This window comes from Stylophora pistillata, chromosome 2 (genome assembly GCF_964205215.1).
Source record: "Stylophora pistillata chromosome 2, jaStyPist1.2, whole genome shotgun sequence".
In the NCBI taxonomy this organism is placed as follows: domain Eukaryota; kingdom Metazoa; phylum Cnidaria; class Anthozoa; order Scleractinia; family Pocilloporidae; genus Stylophora; species Stylophora pistillata.
In genome coordinates, this window is record NC_142520.1 from 44,284,059 (window position 1) to 44,302,494 (window position 18,436).

Here is an 18,436-nt window from a genome sequence, read left to right on the forward strand (position 1 = left end):
TAGTAATATATTTAAGAAGAAAACACGAAACAGAAACATCATGACATGCTTTACTCGACTTTTTTCCTTTAAACAGATTATGAGGATGCTTTTGACACCCGTCCAGCCACTAAAAAGACTGTGAAAGGTATAAGGCCTTTTCAATTTTTTATTTTTTTTGAAAGACAATATACTATATTATAAAACAATGAATCTAGGGATGCCTTTTACCACCCAAATTTTTTAGCTGCTACTACCAAGCTGGCGCATGGAGTACCTGACTGCGTTGTTTTTTTTTATTTTTTTTATTTTTTTATGTCAAATCAACATGATCGGTATTTTGTATTATTAACGTTATCCTCACCAATCAAATCACAGATTCTAAGTTAGTCTTATGAATGAGTTCATGTCATTAGCTAGGTATTTCCCTCCTTTCTCACTGAACCTAACGGATTATCGCAATTGAAAAACCTCCAATTGACAAGTCGGCTGTTGTTAGAGAAATGCAATTGATGGTCTTGAGGTGACAAACTAAAGGATATTGGTCAAAATTAGAAGCATTCACCTCAAAGGTGCACACAAATAAATTTCTTCCCTGAAAATGATCCACGCCTGGTTAAAGCCTTCAAAGGATCAGTATCAGTGTACATGAATTTAACTAAGATAGATGTATAAGTATATTGTGAAATTTAAGGCTCCTCAGTGCATATTGTTTAGAACTGTTCTTGCTCTCGTTACAAATTACCTTATTTGGGTAAATAGTTATGTTTATATCTACACGTAGCAAGACTCGAATAAGTTGAGTAATCAGCTTTTGAGCCTTTACGAAACAACTATCAGTTTAGTCAAATAAAGGGCGCACTTGATATTGCTGCAGTAACCGTTCATCATGGAGAAAGCCAATACCGACGAAAAAGACGAAAAGGAGGTAATTCTGTGTCTACACCGATAAAAGGTTCTATTGATGAAAATTACATAGTTCTATGAAAGTGCTAATTAACATTGAGTTAAATATCATAATGGATCTACAGAAAAAAATGTAGGTGACTGAAGGATAGGGTATGTGCTTGCAGAAACCTTTCTTATGGCGGACAGTAGTTGTAACTAAAGCAGCTGATAGAAGGTTCAAAATATATCGCGATTATTGGGCGTTTTAACGATAGAAACTTTGATTTAAGTAAGATAAAGAGGCATGAATTTCAAGGTTGTTAAAAAATTATAAGGGAAAGCGAGTACTAGCTTGATCTTTAGTCATTATCATTATTACTATTATTATTATTATTATTATTATTATTACTGCTTTTAAAAAGTTACCGGGCAGTTGCATGTAAGTCAAGTGGACAGAAGACATGTTATTTGGCACGTTTATCGATTATCCTATGATTTCCAGAACATTCTTGAGTAGTCCTTTAGGAAAGTTCTAGTGGTTTCGAAATGAGTACGTGACGTCTATTTATAGAAACTCGAGTTGTTTGCCGTAAATTCTGGAAAACTCTATGATGTAATGTTACTAAAAATAGTCGTGTTGTAAATCTGTAGAATCTTCTAGAAAGATTGTAAGGAACTATCTAAGAAGGTGCAGTAGGTTGTTGTGTTTTAGAGGAAAAAGAAGAGAAAAAGATAAAGGAAATAAAGAAGTTAGTGAAAACAATTCATTTTAAGGTTTATCATGAAACCACATGGGTATGCACTCATTGCACTAGTCCAGGACCGGAGGTAACGGAGAAAATAGTGATAACTGAGATTAAAGGCCCTTCAACAAAGATATTAAGAAGTGATAGTAGTTCACATCTGACTGTTTAAACACTACTTCGAAATTGGGGTTGAGTGCTGTCCCTGGTGCCCCACCCAGAATTCTCGATAGTTTCATAGAATGCAAATAATCAAATTTATATGGTTTTATTAATGCAATCTTTTTAAAACCTGTTTGTGTAGTGCAAGAGGGAAAAAGTAAGCTTGTACCCGGAAAGCCCACTAGCGAAGGTAAAAAGCAATGAGTTTATCTTTTGAACTCCGAATTATTTAACATATGTTGTATTTACTCCTGCTTACAATACATGTTGTTCATAAGCTTCACAGATGGCTAACTGGGCCAACTTGCTTGTTTAAAAGCGAGCAATGAGTTTACTATGTAGACGGTTTCACAGTTTATTTGACAGAAGTTGTTTCAGTCTACTCGTGACAGTAAGAGTCCATATAATATAAGACATAAATCCAAAACATTACCTTGAAGGCATTCATACTTTATTCTAATTTATAACTTTGTTTTGATACAGCTAGCAAACCTGAGGAGGAGGTGGCGAGTGAAGACATTCCAGGGCCCAGTGACAAAGGTATTGGAGAGAGAATGGTTTTTGATTGGTCACTCAAGAGGTTGAGCCACTTAATGAGTTATCGCAGCCTCGCTTTTACTTAGGTAGTCACTGGAAAAAAGTTCTATTGGAGAAATTGGTTGAAAATCAATGACTTTTTGAAAACGCTTAAGTAAAGCAAAAAGTTGAATTACTGAGTCGTAATGTACTATTCTATCAAATAAATCATTTTCTGAAGAAGCCAAAAAAAGAAGGTAATAATTGAATATCTCTGTAAGTAGAAGTGTCTAACACCGATGGACCGTTCTTACGTTCAAAATTCTAGTTCTTTTTAACGTACTCTTCTGTATGGAATTAATTATCATGATGGATCTACAGACAGAAAACAGAAGTGACCGAAGGTTAAGGTGCTTGCAAGAGCTCTTCCTTAATGATGGACAGTCATCATCGGTGTAGCTTATAGCTGTTGATACAACAGTTGAAATATATAGGGATTAAGGCGGGTTTCAATGAGCATAATACCATCATAATATCAGAAACTTCCAATATAAGGTAGTTCTAGAAAAACGAGCAGCAGCTTGACATTTAGTCATTTTTGGTTTGCTGTTTTGATCAAGTTAACGTTACAGGGGTTCATATTCCGAGGGGAATAATTTGATTAGCTCCACCTACATGCTGCGCCTGGCTAGAAGTTCACAGACATTTGATCACAAAGTTGACATTTGATCACCTTTTTTGTTCCTTCAATCGTTGTAATTTTTCTTTCCCCTTTTTCCCACCCCGGTCATAGTTACGCACTCATCCAGTATCAGCAGTAACAGAGACAATATCAATTGCGTTAATTAATGTCCCTGCGTCAAAGATTCCAAAAGTTGATGAAGTTTGCAGCTGACTGTTTCAATGCTCTCGAAAACTCACGTTATGTTCCTGTTACTCAATCCCTCCAACAAATGCAAGTAGTCAGATTTAAATGTTTGGATTAATGCAATGAATTTTCAACCTAATGGCACAGGTCAAGAAGGAGGAAGTAAGGCTGAACCTGAAAAGTCGACTGAGGAAGGTGAAAATAATGTATTGATTTTTAGGAACTGTACATTTGTCCGATTTGTGTTGCATTTATTTTCGCCTACAATGAAAGATTTTCATGATCTCAACGACTAACTCGGCCAGTTTGTAAGTTTTCTGGTTTGATAGCGGTCAGCAAGCCGGGTTATTTATTAAGACCCTGGTAACTAGTTGACGACATATGTGGTAGCCTACGCAGTGACAGTGACAGCAGCTGTCAATAAAATCCTATATAACTTTATTAACAGCTTTGCTTTCACACAGCTGGTAAAGGTGAGGAGCAGGTGGAGAGAGGAGATTCCAGGGCCTAGTGACAAAAGTAAAGGAGAAAGTAGTTTTTTTTGTAAATCACTCAAGGCACTGTATCAGTTATCGAAGAGTTTGTTTTTTTACCATGGTAATCACTGGGCATAATACCTGAGAATTGGTTCAAGATTAACGACTTTTTAAAGGCTTGAGTAAAACAAAATCAACGACTGAGTACGTACTAACGTCATTTCTATCGAATAAACTAGACGCTCGAGGAGCGTTCACTCGGGCTTTTTTTATAGCCATGGCATTCACACCACACACGAGTACAAGTATAACATAGCTTGTAAATTCGTTTATAACATAGGTAGCAGAGCCGCGCAATCAAATTCATTATACGAACGCGTGCTCTAAATCCCGATAGTGCACGCTGAAAGCGTGAGCAAATCGCTTCGCCAGAATTTTTTTTTTCGCTCGTGCAGCCATTGTTAGCGCGGGGAAAAATAATATATTTCGCGACAATAATGGATGCAAACAAAGACTCGGCCCACCAGTCCCAAAACGAAGACAATTTTCCCACCCTTTGAATTTTGTACTTAAACTGCAATAAAATTACACTCGAGCTTTGAACAGAAATTTTGAGATAAAACCAATTCCTATTTTGCCTAATATTTCGCTTACCGCGAACAATCATTTCTGATATTGTTGTCCATTTTTCGCGTCGGATTTAATGCACAATTCCACCGGCTATGTTATAAAACAATTGGTTCATGCTTTTAGCTGTGCACTATCGAGTTATGCAGCACGTGGGAAGTTTAGAGAGCACTCAAGAAGCTAAATTTCCCTCTTGCTCCATAACTCGACAGTGCACGTTAAAGCATGAACCAATTGTTAAGCAATCAGATTAAATTGCGCGAGCGTGTTTCAGTTTCCCATTGTACACGCTGGTGACGTCTGCAAACAAATGCCCCGCGAGTGACTTCAGCATTTTTCATTAAAAAACGGTGAAAACTTCCCCAAAAAAGTTAAACTAGACATGGCAACAAGCGAACAAGCCGATGAAAATCTGCCCTGGGATTGAAATTTTTTTAACTCCCGAGAAAGAACCCAGAGAAAGGGTAAACAAAACAATCAACGGTTTCATCTCGTTTCGCAACTCTAACTTCATTTCCACGCATGAATTCACGTGTCAGTTTTTGACCAATCTAAAACGTGTCATTGAAACATAGCGTAATACTTTTCCGAAAGTAGTAGAGGGAATTTCTGCCCATTATGCCTCAACTACAGCGTTGAATATGTTATAAAACAATTGGTTTATGTGTCGGCTGTGCGTTCATCGAGACGTGAAGCACTTGGGAAGTTTGGAGAGCATTCAAGAAGCTAGAGTTGCTCTAGGCTGCGATTCGTGCAACTCTTAGGCATCTTTCATGCTCTCTAAACTTCTCCCATGCTTCAAGTCTTGATAAACGCACGCTAACGCATGAACCAATTGTTAATAGTGATTATTTACGAAATACCAAATCGTACCTTACAAGCATTGAACCCAATAAAAACCAGTGATAGAAACAGGATATTTAACGGAAGGCCTAAGGTTACATATATAACCTTACTATTTAAGTTGCTTCTGACAGTATCGTTTGTTAGCGCCACCTTCGAAGTTGTGTTCACGAACAGTCTTGATTTTTTCAGCAAGTGAGGCGTTCGTCTCAGCATCAAAGTTTGTTGTTGAATCGGCCATCACAGTATTGCCAGTATTTTCGTAGTTTGAACGCACATATGGTTCATTTCTTATCTCGTGAAAACTAGTGTGAACTTTCCACATTTGGCTAGCTTTCAAGCAATGAAGTTCGTGGACCGGCCCATTCCGAAAACACTGGATATCATTTAGCGTGGGTCTTCCACGACCGGCGTGTGCGTTTGCATGTGGGATGAGCTTATAAGACAGGAATATTTGCAAATCGGTCTTCACAAAACACAGCATTCTGTAAATTACGTTGTTTACGAAGAGCGGGCTCACGATAACACAAATAGTTCGCACTCTCAAACTGCTCACTCTCTTTTGGCTTGCATTTTCAGACTCGGGCTTCCGCAGGAAAGCCCGAGTAATAATTTTCTTAAGAAGTTAAAGAAGAAAAGAAGGTAGTATTCGAACACATGTGACAGTAAAAGTTTACACACTGATGGAAGGCTCTGAAGCTTTTAATCAAATTTAGATGACTGGATTAATGCAATCTATTGTAAATCTATTTGTGCAGGTCAAGAACAGGAAAGTAAGTCTAAGCCCAAGGAGCCAACTAAAGGTATAAAGAATGAATTGCTTTTCAGGAACTTTACACTGTCCAACATATGTTGCATTTACTCCCGCGTACAGGGCAAGCTGTTTGTTAACTTAACAACTAGCTGGGTGAAATTTCTGGCTTAATAGCAGACAGTGGGCCAGATGTATATCAAGGCTCCTGTATCTATATGATGGCATTTGTGTTAGCCTCCGCAGTGACATTGACTGTAATTCTCAATGAGATCTCATTCGTAACCTTAAAGGCATCAATACTTTATTCTAATGAACAACTTCGTTTTCACGCAGCTGGTGAATCGGAGATGCAGATGGAGAGTGAAGAGATTCCAGTGTCTAGTGACCAAGGTAAGAGAAAGAGAGAGTGGTTCTTGATTAGTCGTTAGGAGGTTAAGACGCTATTTTAGCATTCTCAAATATTCAGGCCGGGTTATGTGCTGTCCCTTGTGATCGACCAACAATTCTCGCTCACTTTGCAATATTACAAGTATTCAAATGGACATAATTCAATAAGTACAATTTCTTTTTCAATCGTACTTCTGCAGGTCAAGATGGAGAAAGTAAGCCTGAACGCAAAAAGCCAACTGAGGAAGGTAAAGACAATGAGTTGCTTTTTAGAAACGACACGTCTGGTTACGTTGTTTAACATGTGTTATGAACTTGACAGGTAACTGAGTCATTTTGCTGGCTTATTAGCAGGCCATGGGCCGGGTTTACCCTGCAGACCACTTTATTCATTTACATTTATTTGTCAGCTTACGGAGGAACAATGTCTGTAACTATGCAAATACTGCATTGTAATTAATAACTTTGCTTTTACACAGCTGCTGAATCTGAGGAGCAAATAGCAAGTGAAGAGATCCCAGTGCCCAGTGATAAAGGTAAAGGTAATTGTGGGTTTTATTAGTTATTCAAGATAATAAGGCATTTTGTGAGTTCTTGAAGCATCTTTTATAACTTGGTAATCACTGGATATTAAATTCTAGTGGAAAAATTGGTTAAGGTCTAATAATATTTTAAGAGACAAATAGCTTAATAGAGACAATATTGAACGATTAAGTACTAAAGTAGTTGTTTTAATACATCATATCTGAATTTGAAGAAGGAAATGCGTTTGAGCCTGACATGGACATCGCAGAGGAAGGTAACTTTCCTTCTAACTTAGTCAACAGATATGACGTATAATCACTCCACCACTTTGCTTCTAGAAGGTTTGAAGTATTCGGTCTAAACGTCATCATCCACACAAGAAGTGACCAGATCAGTTGAGAGATAAAAGAGTATTTTTATACTTCGTTGTGATGAAGGGTCAAAACCTATCTTAAAATACTGACCAGTATAATGTGGAGCTGTCTCACTTTTTGTAACATATTTTTAGCGAGATAGGTATTTACTCAAATACAGAAAACATAGCTACCTTGCTGTACATCCCTTGAATAGAAATAGCAACTATAATTAATGTTGTGTACCTCAAGTTTCAAAACATTCGTCTACACAGACCAGCAAGAATTGTGTTTGCAGTAGTCAATTCATAATCTCTTGTAACAACAGATTCATATCATTGTAATGAATTTCTATTTGTCTCTTTTGGTATTCCATCCAGGAGAAAAAGAGGTGTTTGATACCAGGCTTTAGTTCTCTGCTCTCGAACCAAGGTAAATGAAACGTTTGCTTTAATCGCTGACCGAAAAAGTGCCTAAAAACAAATCCCTTAAAAATTAAAGAAGTTGGGTTTTGTTTGTTACATATATCTTATAAAACATATGGTATTTTATATTTGAGATGTAGGGTGAAATCTACGATGCGATACAGTGTATATGCATGTGTAGTTCATGATCACTTGAACCTTCAGTACTTTGAGCCCCATCTATGTGATATAATCTGAATCAAAACTGAATTTTTTTATGCCAGTCACACAACGTGTTCCGATCCATCAAGCTCTGATCCATTACCCAAAAAATAGACGAGGTCAGAACTCTTCTTCGGCAGTGTAACCGGGTTTATTGAAAATAAACGTTTAAGGTGAAACGAGAAAGCGTCTTCACCGGAGCACCCACAAAATTACTGTTTTCTATTTTTTGACAGCATGCCTCCTGCTATCCCACTATGCTTAACCAAACAATGACGCAACGAGTTACGCGTGACAGAACACAACGTAACTCTAAATTTTTAATCCCGTGCTGACTCAAACCAATTTCAAAGTCGAGATTTCACTGCAACTGCAATGATTGGAGCTATGTTCGGACATAAGAAGTCTTCATTCAAAGTCACCTGCAAAGCTATTGCATGCATCCTACTCATTGTTGATGTGTGATTTGAAAAAGTGTGACAAAAAACTGCTGGGTGGCTTATGGGCTAAAACCGAGGAGTGTTCTCGTTCCCTATGGTTATAAGTTCATACCTGCCTGCGGTCCTTAAGTTACTAACCAGCTTACTGATTGACAGTCTGGTCAACTGACCAGCTGGGTAGCTGGCCAGTACGCTGCGAGATTAAATTGACTAGCTAAACTGTAGCTGAATGACAGATGGGCTGACTATCTGCCTGACTGTCTGGCAGACTGTCCATCTGACCAATGGGTATGGTTACAGACTAACTGATTTGTATTATCGCTGCCTTAATCAAGGTGCCGATTACACCTGACTAACGACTGACTATCGGGTCGGTAAATCAAGTAGCCAACGGATCGATGAATGAATTTGTATTAAGCGTGCTTTTTCCCTTTGCCTCAGACATTTAACATTACCAGTACTATGGACACCGCGAGGGCTACAGAAAAATTAGAAGATTCAAGGAAAAGGAAAAAATAACTCTTGAGTAGGAATCTATATGTATTGTCTGTGGTAATACCTTAGTCAGAAAAATCTGATTTTAATTTCGTTTTCTTTAATCAGTTTGATGTTTACATTAGTTAATAAGCTTCTTGTGTGAACTCTTCATCACTCGGTTACATAGGTAGGATACCTGAGTAGAAATGTAGCGGCAGGCCATATTCGTTTCGTTTTGTTATGGATGTAACATGTAACATGTATGTCTACCTGATATTCTAAGTCTGTTACTTTTAGCATGTTTCTGTAGACCATAGTTCTTAGAAGACATTCAAACGGGATGGATAAAGGGGAAACACAACGATATCACGGGTGCAGCCAGGCGAAAGTCCTGTACGGTTGGGCCTACAATTTTACTATCGCCTGTTTGACTCTTAAAATAGAACTCTCGCAAATTTTAAAACAAAAATTGAACGTTCTCGTGGTGGAGGCCCACGACAAGTCGAAAAGCTGGTTACGCTCCTGATATAATAGGACATTTTAGTCTGTATGCTGAACTACCTATTTACGTTATTCCTTATTATCAATAATAACATAGCTTAGTAAATGTTTTGGTTAGAAATGCTCCACCGTTTTAAAGCTAATGTTTAGCTCATTACCATGGTAATTTTTAGCTTGTTCGGAGCTTGCTCTTAGTATAAAAGGAATTCGATATCCTGAATAAATTCCTTCCCCGCTGCTATCTCAGTTTTTTTCCAAAACTAATAATAGGACAAAACTAATAATAGGACATACATCATAGATGACCGAAGCAAATGTTTAATTAACGCTTAAATTAAGGTTCGAAAGTTCAGTTTCAATGGTATCTCTAGTTTAGAAAACAGACACGCAAACATTGAACAAACACTTAAAATTTAATTGGGGGAAATCCGTTAAATCAGTTATCAGAAATTTTAGCGCCAGTATAACAATGATCTAAAAACTCATTTTAAGAATTTTTTTTGACTCGTAAAAATAATAATAATAATAATAATAATAATAATAATAATAATAAAAATAATAATAACAGTAATAGTTTAATATTTGTAGTGCCCAAATCCATTTACATATGATCAAATGTGCAAATGCGACTCGTTTGAGAGAATCACCCGACCTATAATTGCTTTTCATTCGAACGGAAAAGGAAAAAGCATCTATGACAGAACAACTTAGACACATGTACGGGTCAAGACTATCTCAGAATATTACTTCTCTCTTTTCCGAATTTTTCTGCTTGATACCAAATTTAGATCAATACGTCTAATATTGAAAAGAACAAAAAGGGCTAATGATGCGATCACAATAGTAGAGCATCAACACGCTTTAGTAAGAATTATCAGAGATTTATCAGTAAAACAAAGATTTAGATAGCTCATATCTAGAATTTTGTTTCACTCGTTTAAGAGTAATTCACTCTCAGATTGCGTTTTAATCGTTGAGAACGATGAATCATCTAACATTTGACAAGAAAGACTTAGACAGGTGTACCGGTCAAAACATCATTCACTAGATATTTGGTAGCAGCCTGGTAATCTAAATAGTTAATTACTTACAGATCACGTGTCAAACTGTTTCACTTCACAAGTATCTTTAGTTGAAAATTACAAACTAAGTTAAAAATGCAGGAAAAATGGAAAAACTTACTGGTAAAGACGTTATTATGAAAGATTTGGTAGATATAAAATGATCTAAGTAGCTCATTTCTTGAATTTTTGTAACTCTCATGAGAACATTAGTAGTTGAAGGTAGAGTGACGTCATTTCCGCAATGTTTCGACGTTTCTCATAGGCGCAGATCATATGTAAAAAAAAAAAAATTAGAAAGATGTTTGGGTAACGAGTAACAACAGCAATTTGAATAGTTCATTCCCACAACTGGCATGAGAGAGTTTTACGCCATTTAAATTAAATTAAACTAAATAAATAAAACCGATGAAAGTATACAAGAAAAGGGGAGAAAAAAAGGAAAATATAACAGGTAAGACGTCGGTTGTTACAGATTTTTTTATAGAATATAAATGATCTAAATAGCTTATTTCTAGAATTTTTATAACTCGTTTGCGAACATTGAAATCATTGGGAGTTGCAGTGGCGTCTGTTACTTTTTTAACATAATTCGTCATTATTATTGATATTAACCACAACACAAAAAAAAAAAAAAGAAAAAAGGTCTTTGGATACCACGTAAATAGGTGTTTGGTAGCGTTTTGAAGTCTAATTTTGTAGTTCATTTTTACATTTTTTAACTCATATTGAGAATACTAGTTCATTGTACTGTGGTTTTCAAACTGTTTGAAAGCTTTGTTCAAACGTGTTCATCAAACATGACTCGTTTACTGTAAGAATATCTTTGAAGCAAAAGTGGCATTTAGAGGGAAATGACACTGAGTTAAGTTTTACTGTAAAACGAAGCCTTCAATAAAACATCTCAAAGACCTTACACATGAGTCCGTTCATGGTTTACCCTTTCGGAAGTTTCGCTTCAATTTCGTCCACAGTATGGATTATGGGTAACAATGGCCTGTCTGAAGAGAACTGATACAAAAATGATTTCTCTTTCTCTTTTCCTAAGCAAGCCTTGATCGCACTGGGTGAGGGGGTAGGTAAATTACCTGGGTGAGGGGGTAAGTAAATGGCCTTGAATTACTCATAATGTCGAACATTCGTTTTAATAAATTATTCAGTTTGAATGTTTCTTAATTCGAAGAAAGACGTCACCTCTCTTCTCCGAGCCCAACAACCGCTATGCCTCTAAAGAGGACAAAAGAAAAGCCATGAAAAGGTTATTTCACAAATTTAATTCCTTCGCAACACAGCTACGTCAATATATTTTGTTATAATGACACATTCCAATAAATTTAAAGGCGCAAATGTTTATTTGTTTGAAAATGGATACTTTCATTTATGAACATTCATTTAACAACATATTCGCATATAAATTCTCTTCAAATTCTCAGTTATTTTCTATATAAATTGGTTGGGTGAGCTAAGCTTTGAACTCCACCTCAAGACAGAGGTTTTATCACTTTAGTTTGTACTTTTGACATGACTTTAGAATAGCATGGTACGAGTTTGGTTCTTTAGCGCGTATTGTCGACTACGACCCCTTTGCGCTTTTAGGAGCATCTCTGATTTTAATTTGATATTTATCTGTAATAAAAATCATAATAATAGATAAAAAAAGGATCGAAGTGCGTGAATAAAGAGGGTCAGTTTCTAAAGAAACTGTGCTGCTACGTCGGTGGGGATATTACAACATAATTTGGTTTTATCAGCTGAGTTGATATCATAAATTGACCACCATGGAGGGTGTTTGAAGCTGACGTTTCGAGCGTTAGTCCCTCGTTAGAGCGAATGGTGGAATTGTGAGTTGTGTATTTTCTATACAGAAAAATGGAACTAAGCTATTGGGGCAGTTTTGCTGTCTTTGAGAAATTTACTCAGGCTCATTAACACCCAACTGCACTCGAAATCGAGTCATTACCTATACTTATTGGTTACTTGGATAAAATACCCTAGTTTTCTCTAGCCGATGTTCGAAAACCAGAGCTCGCGCTCTCTCTTCTCAGGAAGGAACGAAAAAGAATAGCCCACGTGTAGCCGTAGCCGTACTCTTCCCGCCCTGTGGAGAAACGAAATGGAGGGTACGGTTACACGTAGGTTTGGGGAAGGGTGGAAATCATTCTTCGCCAACATGGTAATATGACAAACAAGAATGACAAGATAACAATAAGAGAGAATAACTCACTTATGGCTTCATTTGTTTACTGGATTACAACCAGAAATCTTTACCTGGGTTCCCTATGCTAGTCGGATACCAGTCCTGATTCCACTTTGAATTTGACCTTATAAGTAAAAAAGAAAAAAAAAACACTCATCTTCATATTCACTGCTAAATGAAAACGTTTCCGAACCATATACGTAAGAAATGACAAGGCTGGGTACAAAAAATAAGGCAGTTGGTAATGAAACATTACCTGGTGCAGATTGGAGAGAACTGCATGAAGAATCCACCTGCTGATGTTAGGGCATAAAAGGCAAAGCCGGTAGTGATTCTGACTTACCATGTGCATGACTCCCTGAAGTCCAACTACCTCTACAAGACCGTCACAGTGACAAGCTGAGGTATAACCCTGCAAACAGAGTCAGCAATTCTCAATTAAGAGTCGAAGAGGAATCCGGGATCGCATCTGTTTTGATTAACTTTGCTTTGTGATTGGTCCAGATATCTCAAGTCACCATCTGAACTAATCAGGAAAAAAACCAAAACCACCGTGTTTTGGTCATTTGCAACATTCGTACTCACAAATGATGGCGTTCTCGTTGGCTACATGTACTTGCAATTTTGTCTTTTCTGGTTGGCCCTTGTGATTACTTCTGTGTAGGTGTTCTTAAACGATATATCGGTCGGTATGTCGGGCGAGAGTCGGTCCATACTCGACCGATACTCATTTGAGACTCGGTCGAGACTCGATCGAGACTCGGTCGAGACTCGGTCGAGACTCGATTGATATATCGGCCGAGATGTAAGTCGGCCGATATAGCGATTTACTCGACTGCGTGTTTTTAAAGACCTCACTTGCCTGGGACAAAAAGGACAGAGATCAATGCTAAATTCAAGTCGTATTACATACATCTTCTTTGTCTGGTCCCCATGCATCCGTACCTGCTCCCCAACTAGTCGGACAAAAAAAACTATAAAAAATTAAAGGGAAAACTAAATACAAATGAAAACAAAATCCCTCACGTGTATAGAAGCGATACTCGCACCTGAACTGCTACCAATGAAAAATCAGAAAAGAAAACTTTAAAGTTCAACGTTAACTAGATTCGAACCCATGCCTTCCAGCCAGATACAGTCTGGGTGCTACATCCGACCGGGTTGCAAAGTCACATGACGGGCGCGAGACAATTAGGCCATTTTCGATTTATTAAAATTCTAACATGGCTCTGAGGCTTGGAGGTATAGAACTAAAGAAATTGATTATTCATCCCTCAACCTCGATGTTGTTCCTTTGTTTTGTTCCCCCAATCCTGGCAGCCAAGTTTGAATTTTGATATATCGAAAATGGCCACTTTTTGTACGTTCTTCGTTCCCGTAAAGGAATCAGATTTTAATGAAATGAAATACATCATGTTTACCTAAATTAGTATTATTTTGACTTCAGGATGAAAACTGAACATCTTAAAATTACGCTTTGAAACCGATTTTAATCTGTTTTCTCAATCCACTCAATTGGAAATTTCACCTCTGCAACACTGATTCGAATTCTTTTGACTGACTTCAACTTCCACCTTTCACTAACCTGCCTATGTTAAGAATAACAATTCCTTCTAGTGTTGGTAAGTCAATTTTTTTGCCATCAATCTGTAGCGAAACAGAAAATTGCAAATGAAAATGCTGAGAAACGAGAGAAAGATAGATCACTGGAACCGTAAGGAGTACAACAGGCAAAAAAGTACCAAGGGATAATCCAAAAACCATCTCATTCGGGCGTTAAATTTTTAAGACAAACGTCTTCAACTACTTGGCGTTCAATCACTCAGTGTTGAATACAACTGAGAAACGATGATGATTTTAGGACAACACTCAGAATTAAATGAGTTAAGTTTTTAAACAAGAGAAACACCTTCCCAGTGTAGGAGCTTTTAACGCTTTCGCAAAGTGAGGCTACTGTAACTATTGCTATTCCACCTGATTGTGATGCTAATTCATCGTAGATTAACATCCTCCCCCTTCCCATTTCGCGGGATTTTGTCGGGTTTATTCGGCCGTTCGCTGTGGGTAAAGAGACGCTTTCTAAGAATACCGAATTCATCCCATGAAGGCAACCATGTAAGCTATTCCAATATCTTCGTTCTACAGATTAATCACCTCTATTTCGACCTCGTGTGTAAATTTCCGCGAGTAGCCTTTGACCATCTTCTTTATCCCTGCTCTAAAGTAAACTCCTTTGTTTTGAAGCCTGAAAAAAGAAAAATCACAGAATCGACGAACTCTTACTTACAATAAATCATAAAACGCAAGGTCGAAGTTTTCTAACCTATCCACTTTCAAAAGCGCTTACGATGGAAGTTAAAATCTATTGGACGTTTGTCTGCTCCGTGTCCGTTAATAACCTTTGGAGGGTGGGAAGGGGGAGGTAGTCTGTAAGACATCTAAAGTGATAAATAGAGTCGGGCAGGCACATTCCCACAGACGAATTCGAAATACAGACGACAAAGAGAACAACTCAGAAGACTATGAAACATTTGTTATCAATTGCAAGTGCCATCCAATAGCCTTAGCAATCAACACTGTCCCTTAAATCGAGCGGATGTAAAACTACTGTAACAAGTAGATTTACTTTTTTTGCCTCCTCACCTGCTATGGAATTTATCAGGTGCTTCCTCTCTCTGAAGATGAAAATCTAAACAAAGCTCAGCTCCAATTCCGATGCCAAAGTAGTTATTCATCGTAAAAATACTAGGATCGTCCTCTCTTCCTCCCATCGAACCAAGTGCGCTATCGTTTGACAGTGTGTCAGGAACGTTAGTGTCCACGGAGTCAAACATGACACACCATCTATCAAGAAACACTTCGTGAGCCTGGTCAATGACCATGAGTAGCGATACAGGACTCTCGTCGCCAGATTAACCACTTCCCCAATGGAGGATACGAGAGAGATCATTACCTGTACGTTTACAATCTAATTTAGTTTCCCAAACATTATCTATCCACTAAGAAGAACACTAGAGAGATCACTACATGCGAGCTGAAAATCTCATCCAACTTCCATCTCAATCTGTATCCACTAACGAAATCCCCACAAAGAAATTATAAATCGCGAGAGGGGAGTGGGCGTCAGTCCTTCCCAACAGAGTACAAAGGGGGAAATCTTAAGAATATTAAAATCCCTTATGGGCGATGAGTAATGGCTTGTCCCGAAGTCGAGAATCTCAGGCAATTTCCAACCTACTCTCCATCTACTATGCTCCGAGGAAGGGCTAACGATTGAAACGACAGCTTTTCAAATGCGTCATAGCGGTTTGTCTATCACTGTAAACCTCTAGTTGTCAACCACGTGCTGGAAACGCTCATTTAATTGTCACATGAAGCATTAAGCTTCGAATAATTATCGATGATCGTTCGTTGATCTTCTTTTAAATACAAAGGCTGTTGAGGCCTAAACGATTAAACTGGAAAGTTTGCGCGACTTTTTGAAGTGTCCATCACTTAGAAGCACGTGAGGCAAAGTCGAGGCTAGTTTTAGATTTCCATCCGATTGACCAAGTTTGTCGCAAGAGTCTTGAGATCGATCACACAGCCCAGTACAACAAAACCTAGACAAGGCTTTATGTTCGACTCTGGAAAGAAATTTTCTCTAACTGGCAGTTTACAGGAGTCACTTGTAACAATCCACTTACCAGTGCCAAGAGGAAGTACTGCTGATGCAGGTAACTTACACTTCAAATCTTGAGCAACATCATCAAAACACGACAACACCCAGCCAACTGTCCCATCACCACCACAGATCAAGACACGAAAATCAGGAAGAGATCTGAAAGCGTAAAATCTAAAACCAACACAATAATCAATTTCTAGACCACGGGACAAAGATGAGAGAAGAAAACAAGGCTCGTAGCATTGGGTATAAAATAGCTCTAACTGATCAAGATGCTACTAAAACGACGAAATTAGATTTGTATCACACTGACTTAATTTTTGTTATGTAAATACACAAATCAGTTTTCGAACTGCTACGTACTTAGTAATGAATAAACTTCAACTTTAATGGCAAAAAACAGTTTTCTAGATACGAAGGGCAGGAGTTAAACATACCCTAATAATGGGCCCCCTTCTGTGAGGCTGTACACTTGATGAGGGTTGAGCAAATCTCTGGAAGGCTGCTGACATGTCGGCACCCTGACCACCTCCACTTCTGGAGTTAACCAGTACTAGAAGGGGTTGGCTTCCAGGGGGGAACAGCCCAGGCTACAAGAAGAAAGAAACAAAAACGGCAGGATAAGCATAACTCCTTTTTTGACTCAGGTCAATCCTTTTTTTTTTAGCTTTTTTTAAAGTACTTCCAGAAATACTCTAGAGAAAAACCTTTGCTCTTGAATTTGCAGCTACTTACATGAATAGTGGGTAGGACTCTCACAAACAGCTCTTTGTTGTCCATAGTGGAGTTTTTAAATTTAATTACAACATCTGCTGCTGTATCAGCGGCAGGAAATAACCCAAACACCACACCTGAAAAGAGTTACAATTTCAACATTGGGTGACGTAATTAACGGTAAAAAACTACAAAAAGAAAAAGAAAAAAATAGACTTCCTCAGTCGTTTTTCTCATATGACCAGCTTTGCGAGCGAGTTTTTTTTATGCCATTCCTGATTTCTGATTGACAAAAGCGGCGGTTCTACTTTCGCAGGATTGTCTATCGAATTTCACAAACTAAAACTCAATGACTTATCTTTGATTTATCAAAGATAAGTCATTGATATCTATCAAATGCATTATCTTCCATCCACGGCGTAAACAGATTGATCTCTCCAAAGTTAACATTTATATGAATAACACTCCTGTAACCCCGGTGCAGAAATGTCATTGTATAATTAAATGCGGCCGGTTTACATGCCACGTAATTCTTAGGCAGTCTCGTATGTCGCCAAGGAGCAGTAATGGAATTTCAAAGGCAATCAGAACACAGGATTCGCCTTATCTTACCCACCGGCACTGCCAACGATATTTAGTAAATAAACCTCTTCGGGCGGCTGGTATGTTGGCTGATAATGTCCACGGCTGAGAGGCTTTGAGGGCAAATATAAAATTTTGAGGACAATCTCTCAGCCAAGGACATTATCAGCCGACATACCAGCAAGCCAGAACAGGGTTTATTTAATTTATAACCCTCCCATTAACCCTGATCCAAAGACCTGCTGTTGTCGCTTCATCTGTCATATCACACTATAGTTAGGAGTTGAAATCTGAACAAACAGTTTCACTACTGATTTCAGCACCTGAGGAAAATGTACACCACAAGAAACAGCTGTGCATTAATGACAAAGAGCTAAGAATACAGTTGCCAAATTTCATCTATTTGCCATATAGATTTTTCTCAGTTTCTACTGAACACTACTGTGATAGGAAGGGTAAGTGTCTGAGTGTTCAGAACTATAGCTGTCTTCTCACGTTCTTCATTGCCATTTCTATGACTGTCATAATGATAACAAATTTTGGTAATGATGTTGGGAGAAGGACTAAGGAAAGCTATGTCTAGCACTTCACTAATTAATTCATCTTAACGTATAATGCATGATCCTCACAGTAGAGAGCGCTATTTATGCAATAGCGAAAATCAGACCTGAAAAAAAAAAGTCCTGTACGGGATTCGAACCACTGACCTCTGCGATACTAGTGCAGCGCTCTACCAATTGAGCTAACAAGCCAACAGGGAGCAGGCCGTTGAGTTGATTCGTAATAAACCCGTGAAAGTGATAAATATACAATAAAATCAAACAACAAACATATGAAATACATATATATGAACTGCGGTTATGAAACGTATATGTGCACGATCCTTCGCAGTAAAGCACTATTTAAGCAATAGTGAAAATCAAACCTGAAAAAAATTCAGGCCTGTACGGGATTCGAACCACTGACCTCTGCGATACTAGTGCAGCGCTCTACCAATTGAGCTAACAGGCCAACTGGGAGCAGGCCATCAAATTAATTCGACGTAAGCCCGTA

General features: G+C 38.0%; 1 protein-coding gene, 1 long non-coding RNA gene and 1 pseudogene across 4 annotated transcripts; 2 read left to right on the forward strand and 1 right to left on the reverse strand.

Moving 5' to 3' along the window:
• The first annotated feature begins 72 nt into the window (after positions 1-72).
• On the forward strand, positions 73-3,920 carry LOC148739735 (uncharacterized). 2 transcript variants are annotated; one of them, XM_088750110.1, is made up of 6 exons: positions 100-127; positions 857-907; positions 1,915-1,962; positions 2,256-2,312; positions 3,304-3,351; positions 3,621-3,920. In XM_088750110.1, exons 2-6 carry the CDS (start codon positions 869-871, stop codon positions 3,768-3,770), a joined length of 342 nt encoding a protein of 113 aa, XP_088606236.1. In that variant the 5' UTR covers positions 100-127; positions 857-868; the 3' UTR covers positions 3,771-3,920. The 2 variants fall into 2 exon arrangements, with proteins under 2 accessions (XP_088606237.1, XP_088606236.1); XM_088750111.1 differs by having other exon boundaries at positions 73-907.
• A 1,938-nt stretch (positions 3,921-5,858) lies between these two features.
• On the forward strand, positions 5,859-11,142 carry LOC148739736 (uncharacterized). 2 transcript variants are annotated; one of them, XR_015996968.1, is made up of 5 exons: positions 5,859-5,905; positions 6,190-6,246; positions 6,723-6,779; positions 7,502-7,553; positions 8,629-11,142. It is a non-coding gene; the product is annotated as an uncharacterized LOC148739736 (long non-coding RNA). The 2 variants fall into 2 exon arrangements; XR_015996969.1 differs by lacking the exons at positions 5,859-5,905; positions 6,190-6,246 and adding an exon at positions 6,452-6,491.
• Positions 11,143-12,508: 1,366 nt separating this feature from the next.
• On the reverse strand, positions 12,509-16,586 carry LOC148739737 (diacylglycerol kinase theta-like; annotated as a pseudogene).
• Positions 16,587-18,436: the final 1,850 nt, after the last annotated feature.